This window comes from Lytechinus pictus, chromosome 5, assembly GCF_037042905.1.
Source record: "Lytechinus pictus isolate F3 Inbred chromosome 5, Lp3.0, whole genome shotgun sequence".
NCBI classification, from domain to species: Eukaryota; Metazoa; Echinodermata; class Echinoidea; order Temnopleuroida; family Toxopneustidae; genus Lytechinus; species Lytechinus pictus.
The window spans coordinates 48,589,573-48,604,328 of NC_087249.1; the positions used below are offsets into that span (position 1 = coordinate 48,589,573).

At 34.2% G+C, this 14,756-nt stretch overlaps 1 protein-coding gene across 1 annotated transcript in view; it reads right to left on the bottom strand.

The window, feature by feature from the left end:
• The window catches only part of LOC129261160 (arf-GAP with Rho-GAP domain, ANK repeat and PH domain-containing protein 2-like), a 109,266-nt gene extending 95,130 nt beyond the window's left edge, over nt 1-14,136 (bottom strand). Inside the window, exons 1-3 of the mRNA XM_064099129.1 lie at nt 13,273-14,136; nt 12,488-12,541; nt 2,531-2,574 (exon numbers count right to left, since the gene is read on the bottom strand). Of these exons, the coding sequence (XP_063955199.1) occupies nt 2,531-2,574; nt 12,488-12,541; nt 13,273-13,413 (239 nt within the window). The 5' untranslated portion in view covers nt 13,414-14,136. The remainder of the gene's footprint in view (nt 1-2,530; nt 2,575-12,487; nt 12,542-13,272) is intronic.
• Between the last annotated feature and the right edge of the window lie 620 nt (nt 14,137-14,756).

A 14,756-nucleotide genomic window follows, 5' to 3' on the forward strand; every position in this document is an offset into this window, starting at 1 on the left:
CTCATGAATATTTTATATTTTCATCTTAGGCTAATTCATTTTTTATTTACTTGCTTTTTTTAATTCATTATTTTTCCAATATTTTTGTTTACTTTTATTTATTACCATTAAAGGGGAAGGGGTTAGCAATTAACTGGATTTTCAACAAAAATTAATGCATTACCCGTATATGCCAATATTCTGTTGATGATCACTATCAAACATTGTTATTTCCCTTTCAAAAAACAAGGTCAATTCTTTACAATTCTCTTGCAAGATTTTGCTAAAAAGCAGGTTATTGAGAATGATTAGTGTGAAAAAAAAAACCATTAAAACAGCTAAAATCGGTTATCATTTGCAGATGAGATATTTACAATTGTTTACAGATAGGTTGAATATAAAGCCCAGTCAAAATTACAAACTTTGGAAATAAACCTAATTCTAACTATTAAAATCCATGAAAACCTGTCCAGTGACGTAAAATAAATGCTTTCCCAGCCCCATCAGCAGTTAATGGAGAGACTGAATTAATTCCTATTGCATTATTAGTTTATCTAATCAATCAATTAGCTGAGCCACTATCATATACCTGAACGGGATCCATTCATAAATGGTATCCATAGGGTAATTGGTTTGATTAAGCGCTAACAGGTGAACAGCTATTAGTTCCTGGGTTTTTCCTTTGTAAATTACTAGTTGTCCAATTCAGTTAGCCAGTGGTTCTAAATAAAACAGCATTGTTACCCTGGGTTTTTTTTTTATTTAACAGATAAAGGGTATGGTTGAAACTACCCCTTATCGACCACCTAATCTTCTAAGCATCGTATCTGCGAAAATATTCATCAATTTCACCCAGTTTTCGTCTCATTTGTGCAGAAAATTGAGCAGATCAGATTCCCATGTTTTGCTCGGCGACTCTGTTTCAATCCGCGTATATATCGACGAACAACGAATACGACGATTTTACATTTGCTCATTTGCACCCGTCTTTTGAAACCGACCACCCGCGGTACATTAATTTTACGGCCGATTCTTGTCGCGGTGGCGAAATATTTTTACTCTTCCAAATCAGTTCTATGATGTCAACATGCTAAATGATCGTCTCACTACTTCCACTGCGAGCTTCGGCACATGATTCAACGATTGACGACGGATATTTGTTCTTAAGCCGTTTCCTATCGGATTTCTTGGTTTTCAGCGGGATTTGGGTCTGGTCATTACAATTTTGATTAATTCTACTAAATGTTTACTTTTTGTTGCTTCTTTTTTTTCTCGTAAAATTGATTCTTACCGTTTCTATGGACACTGCGCCTATTCTCCCGCGCGTATCGTTTGTAATACGCAATAATTTTAACGCGCGCAAGGTGGTCGGTTTCAAAAGAGGTGGTCGATATGTGGTAGTCTCACCATACTTCAAAATGTACTTTTCTGTGACAATTAGAATATCCCAGATAATAACACTATTTTTTGTGATTACAATACTCAGTTTATCTGTTTCCCTTATAAAGTGGCCTTGGGTGACTATAGTCACAATATTGTAAAAGGCCCCAGCTTTGGATCTTTTTTTATTACTATTATTTTGGAATTCAAAAAATGAATTGACATGGATGTTGAGATCTTTGTTAATGAACTTTATTGTTTGCAGTAAACAGCAATATAAAAAAAACAAAATTGACCCCCCCCCCCCCCTGCGATTACTAGAGAAACTTCTTTATGAAGTTGGAAGTACATTCACATACAGTCCGACCTCTCTTATCCGGACACGTTGGGACCAGCACCAATCCGAATAAGGGATTTATCCGGATCTGAGAGACTCAATATTAAATACACGCAGCTGCCTCCCAACAGCGGTAGCTACACGTAATACATTGTACTGGGCGTACAGACAGTATTCACTGCAGTGTCAGTGCAAATTATAGGCAGTATTTTTACGGAAAAGAAATCGATCGATGGCCAAAACTCTTGGATGATTTACCTGCTAAAATGATTGAGGTATTCATCGAGCATACCTCGAAAGAAAGAAAATGACTCGATGAAACTAAGTTTTACAATTACATCATCGCGGCGGGTATCGCAGCTTCGCAACATCAGCCATTGTTATACATGTAACTGTAGGCTCAAACATGATAGATGGCGCTGTCCGTATTGAGGCCTATAGTGCTAGCTAGCGAGACATGTGTTGTTTTTTCCTCGTGAAATGAAAAGAGATTGTGATGAAATGTTTGCGCTGTGCCCTGATTTACTGGAAAATTATCCTGTCGAAGTTCTTTCGGTGATTTGGGCGAGATGTTTTCATGAAAAATAATGTTGTTGTGGGTAGACTATATTGGATAATATATGTAATCAAAGTGAGTTTGCGGATAGGATTGAGTTTAGATTGAAATCTCATTTCCCCACGTACTAGACTGAATTGGAAAAAAAAAATCTCGGCAAGTGTACGTCCGGATAATAGAGAGATCCGGATAAGGGGAGGCCGGATAAGAGAGGTCCGACTTTAGTTATAATCTCCACTCGCTCCATTCTTGAATGAGATACTGTCCAGCCAACTTACCCTTGACCACACTTCCATAGATAGCCACTTTTCTCAAGCTTTGCCTGGAATGAATAATAAAAATACAAGATATTATGGTTCCGTTCTTGGAGATTATTATGATATTTCGCCACCTTTTCACACATTATCCTTTGGAGAAAACTTAAAGATATAATCTCAACTGAATTTAGCGAAATTATGAATCTGTACGACTGTAAGCCTACAGCTATTAAACATTGTGCAGAAAAATTATATCATTGGACTTTTATTGGCGAAAGAGCGACAAAAATAATACTCTATAAAATCCTAACTAACATACATGTACTTTGAATGATAAGACCTGTAGAACAAAATGTTTTCAGTGCAAAGCTACCTACTTCATAGCAGTAGCACACATGGACAACCTGGGGGCACTTCATAGATTTTCTGAACACCCCCCCAAAAAAAAATTAAATAAAGAGGGTTAAGGGTCAATGCCATTTTTGGATTTGGAAACCAAAAAATTTCACCTCCCCCTCCACTCACGTACATGTACACATGTGTTTCAGAAATCTTCCCATAAAATGAATAACATACACATAAAAAAAAATTATAATACCACACACCACAATGATGGATTTAAATTTATAATATCTTTTGTTTTCTGCACTTTAATGTTTCTTGTATTTCATGGAATATATTTGATATGCATATTCTTGTAATGTCGTTTAATTTGTATTCCATCTTTGTGAAATGGATTGTTAGCCTTACAATGCGATGATCTTTCTATTCAAAGACATTTGAAGGCAGACTCCTTACTGAGATTAAACTTGTAAAAGCTAAATACATTAAAGAGAGGGGGAAGTCCATGGGTAAAAAAATTAGACAAAAAATTGCCACTTGGTCCACACCCACTTCGTCTATTACTATCTGGGGAGCGTTTCATGAAAGGACTTGTCGGACGTTTTATCCGACAAGTCCCATTTTATCCAACAGTTACCATAGTAACAGTACCTCTCAGCCAATCAACATCAGAGAAAGATGTCAGATCTGACAACTTGTCGGATGAAAATATTGATGAAACACTCCCCAGGCCTCATCCCACATGGTCTAATTCTAGTTCATCTACACCCAGTTCATCTACTCTTGGTCTAACTATAGATCATTTAGCCCATTTACCTTTTTTCTTCCCATTCAGGCTATACCCATTTTGTGTGATATCATGGACCTACTGTAGTAGGTCCATGATAATATCCACTTGGTCTTTAATACTCCACTGTAATTAGATAAACTGCTCAATAAAAATCAAATTAGATTTGACAAATTAGGTGGTGCTGCACCAGCCCGAGTTTGCTAAATCGCAAGATTTTAGCCCGATTGGCCCTCTTCGCGATTAATCTCGAGATTCAAGAAACCCCGTCTCCACCATCGCAAAAAGAGCGATTCCTGCTCGAGCGAGGCATCAATGCATTATGGCCTGACGCTGTGAATAAATAATCCTGAATACGTCTGCACCTGCGAATTAGCGGGATAATTCGTAAAATAGCGCGCTACTTTGCAAACAATCCCAAGTTGACTTGGGATTGCAATCTCGAGGTTTATCCTACAAACAAGCGATAATTACGTCTCCATTACAAATAATCTCGAGATTGTTCAGATTGGGATAATTTGCCGGATCAGAAATAGCGCACTAATTTGAAAACTCGGGCTGGTGCAGACGGCCCTATTGTACAGATGATTAGTAGACAAAGTGAAAATTAGGACATCTAAATGAGAATTTGACTGTGTATAGACCAAGTGCAGTGTAGACCAAATTGATATTAGAATGGGTTTAGCCCAAGTGGTATTAGACTATCTATAAAGTAGACCAACTACTCGTACAATGTAGTAGACTTAATAGACCAAGTGAAAATGAAAGTGATGATTCCTAATGTGTCATTCCACTCAATCTGTGTGTTCGGTGAATGTTACCATAACATGACAGAATCAAAATTTTGCCTACCATTAATACACCTCGACTAAAAATCTAATTTTAATTTAAAATTCACTCAGTTACAATTCATCATGATGTTTAAAAATCCCTTTGCATACATGACTGCTATGAAATTCATGGGTCTACGAGATTAGTATGTAATTTCAATATTAAATATTTAACTGCTGTAATGTAACAAAATTGGTATGAGAATGGAAGCACTGTGACAGGAATTTCAATGGTCAAATGACACCAAATGATAATTGATATACATGTACATGTACATATTGTATTTTTCTGTTTTGGGGTTCTTTTTTTTCTTGGGGAGGGGGTGTGTGCACAGGGTGAGGGATTCAACCATGATGTGGATATTGCTGCCCAGAGGAATCCCATGAACAGGTGATACAATCAAATGATATGATATGATATGACATGATACACATAATATCTAAAATACTCTGTAACACAGAGCTGACAAATCTTATATTTTAAATGCATTTTGGGAGAATTAAAACACTCAGAGATAGACTAGGGGGATTGTTCTACATGTACATACCTGCCCTTATGCTTATTGCATCGCAATTTATCATGTGATGGAATTGTAGTATGTCAATAGCATGATCATTGAAACACTGCGATAATCAACACATTTTTTTTCAAACCTTGATTTGATGAATAAAACACACCAAATTTCATTTGATTATATATAATTGCCTTTTGAAAGAAATAATCTTTTTTTTTCAGTTTCTTTATAAACTTAAATGCTATCAAGAGAGAAATAATGAGCACATTGTACAATTCCATTTAACAGTTAGAGTCACAATACACTTGATAAAACACTGTAAATGCAGAAAATACTTTAGAAATTAAATTCCAACTTTCTTTCCTCGCTCAGCAAAGAGTTTGAAAATAGTGAACTTTAAAAGAAGATGAAATAAAAGTCACAATAAAATTGAAAGGGTACTTTATGCTAGACATCTGAATTGTGACTTTAAATTGCATGCATAAAAAAATTTGGCAAGTTTGAATTTATGTACAATACGTACATATTATGTAGTGACTTTGCCAGTCAATTATTCATGTAACCTTTATAATATCTTTTATGATAATGCAAATATGGTACATTAAAGTGCATAAAGTTTATACATGTAATTATGATGCCTTTCACAAAAGAATCTATTTAATGAGAAATTACCCTTTTTATAAATCATTAATTCAAATTTCATCTGAGAACATCCTTGTTCTCACTTCAAGATACTTTTCCATTTTATATCATGATTTCTTTCTTATCACAGTTACGTTCCTAAAAATCAACCATTGCGATTATATACACCTCATACTGAAGAAAATATGATATATCATATTTGATTCAATTCAAGTAATAACAAATATATGATTTGAGTCAGTAAGTACACCATACATGTAGTATTAAGATAATACAATAATTCTTGCAAATACATGTATTCACCAATTTTAAATCAGATTATAATTATAAAGATAAAGAAAAGGATTTGATAAGACAAAGAGATAATTGATTTGACAGAATCATCATTATTCCTGGTAAAGGGTGTTCATCAATACCATTCTCTGTAAAGTATATCATGCATTTCCTAATGAACAGCCATTTGTTTTCAAGGAGAAGTTCACCCTGACAATAAAAAATTTGTAAAAAATTATAAAAAATATTGGTAAAGGTTTGAGAAAAATTCATAAGCCAGGATTCTGAAGTCAGATTTAACTTAGACCATGGTCTAATTCTGTGCTAAAGCTAAAGTGTCAACATTTTTATTAAGTTGTATGTTTCTTATGTTTATTGTGCTCTTTCCTGATTCATCGATGGTGAAGACAATCATCTATTTATACTTCCTAGACAATTATGAAAGATTTAAGAGCCAAATGAGCTGAAATATGATACCTCTAACTGTTAGTGATTTATGCACCAATTGGCTATCCATACTTAAACCACAACTTTAAACCCGACTTCAGAATACGGGCCATAGGGGTTTTGATTTGTCACGTGACATACAAGCAGCTTCTCCATATGTTATATAATATAAAATGTGTAAATTTCCTCTTTTTTTAAGGGTCATTTTGACTAAAATACTTTTTTTACTTCAGGAGCAGATGTGATTTTTTTCTGTTGGTATACTGAAGGTACAATAAAAATCATTTACAATTTTTTAGAGGGACGGCATTTTCATTGATTGTGTAAATTCTCGATACATGGAAAGCTGCTCGCATATGACGTCACAAATTTAAAAAAATAAATGTCTATCAACTTTTTTAATCTTTGATGGATTTTACTCAAACCTTTGCCAATATTTGTATTCTTTTCTCTCCTTTTTTTCACAATAAACTTTTTTTCAGGGTGAACTTCCCCTTTAACTTGAGCCACTCATTACACACTCTTACTATGCAATCCCATGAAACAGGAAAAAACAAAATCATTGTTCAAAATGCAAATTGGCAACTATTCAGTAAATCATTTCTGTAGTGTAAATCATTGATTTTTTATTCATTTTTCAAAGTATGAAAATGAATATATAGTTAATGATTGTTGCCAATTTGATGAGCAAAAAATATTGATTTCATCCTTACATGTAAAGAAAACTTTGTATACAGGTTCCTTGATATGGAATAGGACATGCAAATGAAACTTGTGCATTACTCACAGAAGGAAATTAGAGAAGAAAATAGAGAAAAATCAGATACTAAGAATTTAAATATTTGATTTTGGAAATGTGTGTGGAGTATTTAAAATGGATGACATATATAAAGGTGACACATTATGATTAGTACAATATTGGATGAATATCATGAATTATGGAATGAAGTTGATTTGAACAAAATTTGGTTAGACCCCAAGTCAACCCCATATAGCTCTCTAAATAGTTTGATCAAATTCAAGTGACATTTTACCATCATGCTTTTCCGGCGGAGGCCATTGGAATCAAAAACCTATTTGAATATGAAACATTTGAGATATGATACAATACTACTATACGATACACAGCAAGAAAATGATCCACCATCCTGCTGCAGTCAACCCAGGTGAGATAAATGGGTACCTGGCAGGAAATGATTCCAAGAAAATCTGGTGTTTGTAATGTTTGTATTCAAATCTTGTAGGACTAAAGACAGGGTAATAATAACCAAAGTCCCATTTGGAACACAAGAGAAAATTACACGGGGGCTTGGGGCAAAATTCCCCCCCAAAAAAAAAATGTGAAAAAAAGCCCGTAAAAATAAAAACACAGACCTCGAAATTCCCCATTCACTGTAAAGCTTATCCAATGCTGCAGATTTAGGCAATCAGTTGTGGCAAGTAGCCCTCCTCCCCCCCCCCCCCAAAAAAAAAAAAAAAAAAAATTGCCTGCTTTGGCAGCACATGGACACATCAGATGATAATATGCACATTAAAATATGTGCTATACAAGAAATGAATATCATTATCATTAATCTGTCTGGGAGATAGTGGAAGTGGATAGGCAATACACAAAGGAAGTGTCTATTACATTATATTTGATGGAAAAGATAACTGAAATGGAATCAAAACTGGGTGAAATTCTAATGTTAAACTACAGGGAAATAACATTTCAACAGACAACATTTGTATAAAACTACATGATAAAAGGCAGATGTAAGCATGCAGACAATAAGATGTTCATTAAATAATTCATAAATTTACATTTTATTTCATTGTCTTATACTGATTAATTTGATTGCCAAATATGGAACATCAGGTTTATTCACAACTCAATATAAACCATATACAATCATGTAACACCTCAATTGTGTATTTTCCTTCATACTTTCATGAATTTTCTAATTTTATTTATAAATGTGTCGAAACCTTTGAAAATTTTAAACATTTATTCATACAAAAAAACTTTGGGGCGGTTTCTAACATGCAAATCCGATGATAGGAACAAATAAAGTGTTCTATGGTTCAAGCTGCTCACAATGTGTTCCATTGCATTTCAAAAGAGTTTTAAAAGTACTTTAGGTTATTAACCTCATACACTGTACAAAATGTGAAATTTTGCCAAGCAAATTTAAAAAACATGGGGCAAATTTTGCTAACCTTATCTCTTTGTACGTCTGGGAGAAATCAACTTTTGAAAAAACAACTCTTGGCTAAGATGTTGTATGATATTTCATTATGGATATAATTTTTTAGTTTTTTTGCCAAAATTATAGAGGGGAAAACCTTGCCCATGTAGTTTTTCAGCTTTTCATGTACATGTAAAATAATCTGAAGTACCTGCTGACGTAATATTGCACTCTCATATCAAAGGCTGCCAGGAGAGAGAGAGAGCAAGAGGACACCAGATCTGAACTTTTCTTGGATAACATTATATGTGTTGCAAGAAAAAAATAGTTCAATATAAAAATAAAGCACAAGTTCTAAAATCCAGTGCAAGTCCTTTGATTAAATGCAAATTGGTAGCTGATGATTTAATAGCGTTCCAACTGCAACTCAACTTTCTTGCAGAAACGGCTAATCACCGGCCAATCATCGGACTTTCACTTGATAAATCTGGGACTTTTTTTAATTTTGTTCATATTTTGTAAATACATGTTTAAGGGCTGCATCACTGGGGACGGGCAGGGAGCAACTGCCCCTCATGTACTTGTCAAGTAGAGAAAAAAGGAGGGAAAGGGGGGTATTGGAAAAAGGAAGAATAAAGAGTGAGAAAGGAAGAAAGAAAGACAGACAGACAGACAGACAGACAGACAGAAAGAAATAAAGAAGTGTGTGAAAATACTAGAGGTCTGGATTGTGTAACTCGATATTACCACTGTTATTCAATTGTGATGTGTTTTTAGAACAAATTTGAAATAATTGAATTGGTCTAAAGTTTGTGACACAAGTATATCCCATTGACTTTAAACAAAAACACATTGCTGAGTGTTGTTGCTGAATTTGTTCCTGAACAAGACTGAAATGCGGTAAGACCCTTTGGATTTTATCTAAATAAAAACAATCTGAAATATCTGAATATTGGTAAAGTGTTTAAAAGATTAATTCTATTATTTCATTTGTATACAACTCATAAAAGTATTGTTAGAAAATTCTGAAACTCTCTACAATTCATGAACTGCTCACGCCACAAAGTTCTGTTGCTTTTCATTGTTAGTGTTATATTTATTTTAATTTTTACATGCACTGTAATGTACATAGATATTTACCCTGAATAAATATTATTATTTTGTAATGCTAATAAGCATATTCATATACCCTACATCTATTCAATTTTTGTTTAACATTCCCAAGCAGAGCATGAAATTTAAAAGAATAGGTAATACAAAGCAAAATAAATAGACACTATTTGATGCCATAAGCCTGGTCAAGTCTCGTGAAGCCAAAACAAACTGGATTCTGGACCCCGTCGCATAAAGCTTAGTGATTGATCACTGGGATCATTTCTACGATTGATTGCATGGTTTATTGTGTATGATCAATTTAAAAAATAAGCAATACCATTGATCGCTAAGCTTTGTGTTATAGGGTCAAGAATGGACAAAAACATTGCTCATGGTTCCATTTCCTTCCTTCTCTCTATCCAAACAAGGATATATAAGCCTGGTACATGTATATAGGTTGCGCTCATGCAATGTTTTACCCTAGAATCATGTTTTTCACTTTTTGTTTAGATCATAAGTGGATGTGGTCAGGCCATTAATTCATACACGTCGAGTTAAAGGATCATTTACCCTAGAATTCACATTTTTCAAAGACATTATGTTTAGATATATAGATTATAGATGTATTAAAGGGATGGTCCGGGCTGAAAATATTTATATTCTAATACATGGAGTAGAATTCACTGAGCAAAATGCCGAAAATTTCATCAAAATTGGATAACAAATAATAAAGTTATTGAGGGGTAAAATTTAGCAATATTTTGTGAAAAGAGTCATCATGAATATTCATTAGGTGGGCTGATGATGTCACATCCCCACTTTCTGTTTTCTTATGTTATTACATAAAATCATATTTTTTTCATTATTTCATACTTGTGTGAATAATATGTTTCCCTTATAATGAAATAAGTTGCAGCAATAAATATCTAATGCACTGAATCAGTTGTCAATCCAATTTTTCTAATTCTTGGAGGAAAAAATTTGAATAAACCTAATTTTATATAATAAAATACAAAAGAACAAGTGGGGATGTGACATCATCAGCCCACCTAATGAATATTCATGATGACTGTTTTCACAAAATATTGCTAAACTTCGAAATTCAATAACTTTGTTATTTGTTATCCGATTTTGATGAAATTTTCAGCATTTTGCTCAGTGAATTCTGCTCTATTTATTAAGCCATAAATACTTTCAGCCCGGACCATCCCTTTAAAGTACTTTTCATCGACAATTTGTGTTCAAGTGTTCATTTTCTCATCCTGAAATCACTTTTTTAGAGATATTTTGTTTAGAACACAGATGCATTCAGGCATAAGAATGAACACTTATTGATATGCAAAACTTTATTCTCAGTCACATGATATTGCTGAACTTGGGTCACTAAAAATCACTTTAGAGAGTGTTAAATCAAACTTTATAGACTGGAAGCACAAATTTAGAGCTGCTAATCTTAATTGTGAAAAAAAAATTATTTTTATCCTTTCAAGGCTAAGATCATTTTTTTTTCTTCAAAATTTTGAATAAAAATAAAAAATCATCATTCTTACAATTTTCAAAAATTCAATTTTTAGGAGAAAATTATATTAAGGGCCTATTCGCATGTGAATCTTGAATCATCATTGTAATAATGATTGCAATTCATCTTTAGAATCATCAGACCTTTCACACGCTCACTCGAAAACTAGGATTTGAATTCGAATTCCCGAGCGAAGGCGGTATGTGTCCTTGGTGAATTGTCAATCAAAGCACTGCATAGCAAATACAAACTATGAGTGCATGACAATTGTATTATCTACCGGAGGTGCTTGAAAGGTCACGTAAGCTCCAAAAGATGTTTTGGAGGTCAAGCCTTTCACACGCAAATTTTGTACCGTAATCTGAGTGAAACTTAACTGGAATTCACCTCCGGAGTAGAATTCATGATTGTGATTAGCGTTCGTGATTCTAATCATGTTCTAGTTTGGTTTCACAGGTGCTAAATATTTGTCATTAGCCTTATTTTTTCACTGGAATCATTCAGATTACGAATTTTTTTAACAGTGTGAAAGGGGGGTTAGTGTCACTTTTTGTTAAAATCCTAATACTTGGCAGCCTTGCAAATTGAAATGCCAACTCAATACACGGGTATTTCGGGAGAGCATTTAACCGCACTATTTTCTCCTCTTTTCAAGATGACCTATTGAAGAGCAATGAGTTTGACCTGGAAGTCAAGGTCAAATTTAAAGGAAATTGAGTCACCAATTTGAATAATAATGGGGTGTTTTCTTGGGCACTGTTTTGTTACCGGAATTTTTGTTTTGGTAATACTTGAAACAGATATCCTGTTTATTGATTTATGTTCATGACGAAGCATACAGTCCTTTTAGTGTTCATTCTGTTGTCCCATAAAACAAAACCAAAAAAAATGAATAGATATACATAGAGTTAATATTATATAAAGGTATGTAATTGTTTTATCTGGAAATTTCTAAAACTCGCTTAATAGTTCATTCATACGTGTACATTGTAAGTCTTCATTTAAATCACTGAACAAATGAGTAAATGTATTGAGCAACTGAATCACTGAACCAATGAATAAATAAACAAATGAATAAATAAGCAACATAGACATACATTCACAAACATGCATTGCTATAAAAGTACATGGTTTCACAGGCGCGGACCTAGCCGGATTAGACACAGTAGTTTTGAGAGGCTGACTATTATGCAAGAACAATGTGACCCTGGAAATTACATTGTTTTCAACCTACATGTAGCTAGATCCGCCACTGGTTTTACATACACGATCATGTATATATGACAAATACAGTGTATGGATTAACAATTTGAATTTTAGTAGCTTGCAGTAATTGACATTGGAGAATCATTAAACTTACCGGAATATTCCCCCTAGTTGATAATCTCATGGACAACCTTCTACGAGCTTCCTCCTAAGACAAAGAATTCAAAACATCAATTATTACAAGTAAGTTTATCAAGGAGACAAAACTGTTCATAAAAGTCAGAGGCTCTGTGCAATTTCAAAATTTGTTATTCTAATCTGAACTCACAGACTAATGAACTCTCACAGATTCATTGGCAGGTGGCAGACAAAGAGCTGGGATTTTATGTAATCGATAGTTTGACTGTCTTTTGAGAATTAGACTCACTAATTCACATGCATTATTAATTACTACATCATTTCATTGACATCTTGATCGATTTGTTTTTTTTTTTCTAGTATTATCTTGATTTGTTGACCACTCAGGTTCACTTTCAATAGTGTCTATTGAAAAGTTTGATATACATGTATGTACCAAAATTTATTGATCTATGCCATAATTCAAGAAAATTACCTAAAAATCCAATAAAAGTAAGAATGAAAGGTGTTGAGAGAGCTGGATACCCCAAACACGAAGGTTAGGAATTAATCACTGTATGAAAGAACAAATCTGATTGGTCCCTTAGTCAGTCTACTATTAAGCAAAATGCGCATGCAACAATGGTCTTGATAAGCCATTTCATTTTAATAGCGATAAATCGCTAACCTTTGTGTTAACGGGGCCCTGGGAATAATACATTTCTGAACAACATTCAAATCTATAAAAATGTTCACAATTAATTTTCAACAACGCAGGGACATTGAAATTTTGAATGATACATGTACATCAATCAAACTTACAGGAACTTTCCTCTGGTACGGTCTGTCCGACTGCCGAATACTCGCGTAGTAGGAGCTCTTCCTGTCGATCGAATCGTCCACGGCTCCGGTGGACGATATCCCCTGCATGGTGGGGGGCAAAGCACAGCTTATTACAGACATGGATCAACTGGACAATTCTTAGGAAAGAGAGGTGTCAATCCCTCAATGGGAGGAATGGAGGAAACTTAAAAGGAAAATCTTGGTATTCCTGACAGAAAGGAGAGACCTTATAGGAAAATAATGATCCTGATAAAATGGAGTAAGCTTTGAAAAAGAGAATAATGTTCAAGAGAGTGTTATTATTGATGATTTGGCTCCCACAAAATTGTCCTCAAGTTTGGATTTACTAGAGGCACTTCAACTCATTACACTCTCATTTTATAGAGATTCTGAAGTTCTTTAGTCAGGTCAGCAGAGGTTCCTTGATAAACAGTTCCAGGAGATTACCAAATTGTCCTTTAAGGTCTCTATTTCCCAAACTAAACAATTTGCACAGGTTCAGTGTATGATTGTAATGTTCTGAATCAATCCAAATCACCCATCACTAATCTCCTAGAAAGTATTAACAAACACAGTAGGCAAGAACTTCACTTCACTTTACCAAGGAGCTTCAAAGCTCCTTGCTTAAACTTAACTTCTTGTAGAATGAATAATGTAAAGCTATGATGTTCAGTACAAGTATTTCCAAGAAATCTCCAAAGGGGCATGTATGGATTGACATCACTTTATCCTCTGCAATCGCAAGCACATGAATGCGTCGGGTACTGTATTGTCTAAAATGGAAAGCTTTCCCACTAAAATACTGTGACGTGTGTCTGTAACAAGCAACATAACCATTGTGCTGATCAACTGATCGTGTACATGTAGTTCTCTGAAAGTAAAGTAGTCAAAACACATTCAATTTTTGAGCAAGCGAGACAGCTTTTAGATAATGAATCCCATGTTTTTGCGCCAACTGCTAATTAAGTTACCCAGCTAAGGTCAGATAGTATCCAAAGCTACTCGGTGATTGTTTAGCTCAAAAGCTCCGACAGGCAGGGTTTTAATTAGTTTCTAGATCTCCAAGTTGATTGAGTCACAGAAATAATCATCCAGAATTTGTTGTTCAGATTGCAAATTAAAGGATCACTTGGATGTGCCAATGAGAACATTCATTTGCTTGCCAATTTTAACTCTTTCAACTTCAATAGTTGACGTAATGCAACTTGCATTTGTGTCACCTCAGATATAATCAATGAAATTAAAACCAAACTTAGTAATTTCAGGTTTACTCTAAACTCAATACCAAGTAGGGCCCTCGGCCTGCGGGGTCTAACTTTCAACTTTAAATATTTCTTTTTTTCAAATAGCTTACATGTATTTTGGTAGTGGGTTGATTGGGGGTATCTTCAATATCTTTTGTATTTCCCTAAAACTAACAATTCAGATTTAGTTCCATTGAGGTAATTGACAAATGATTTTAA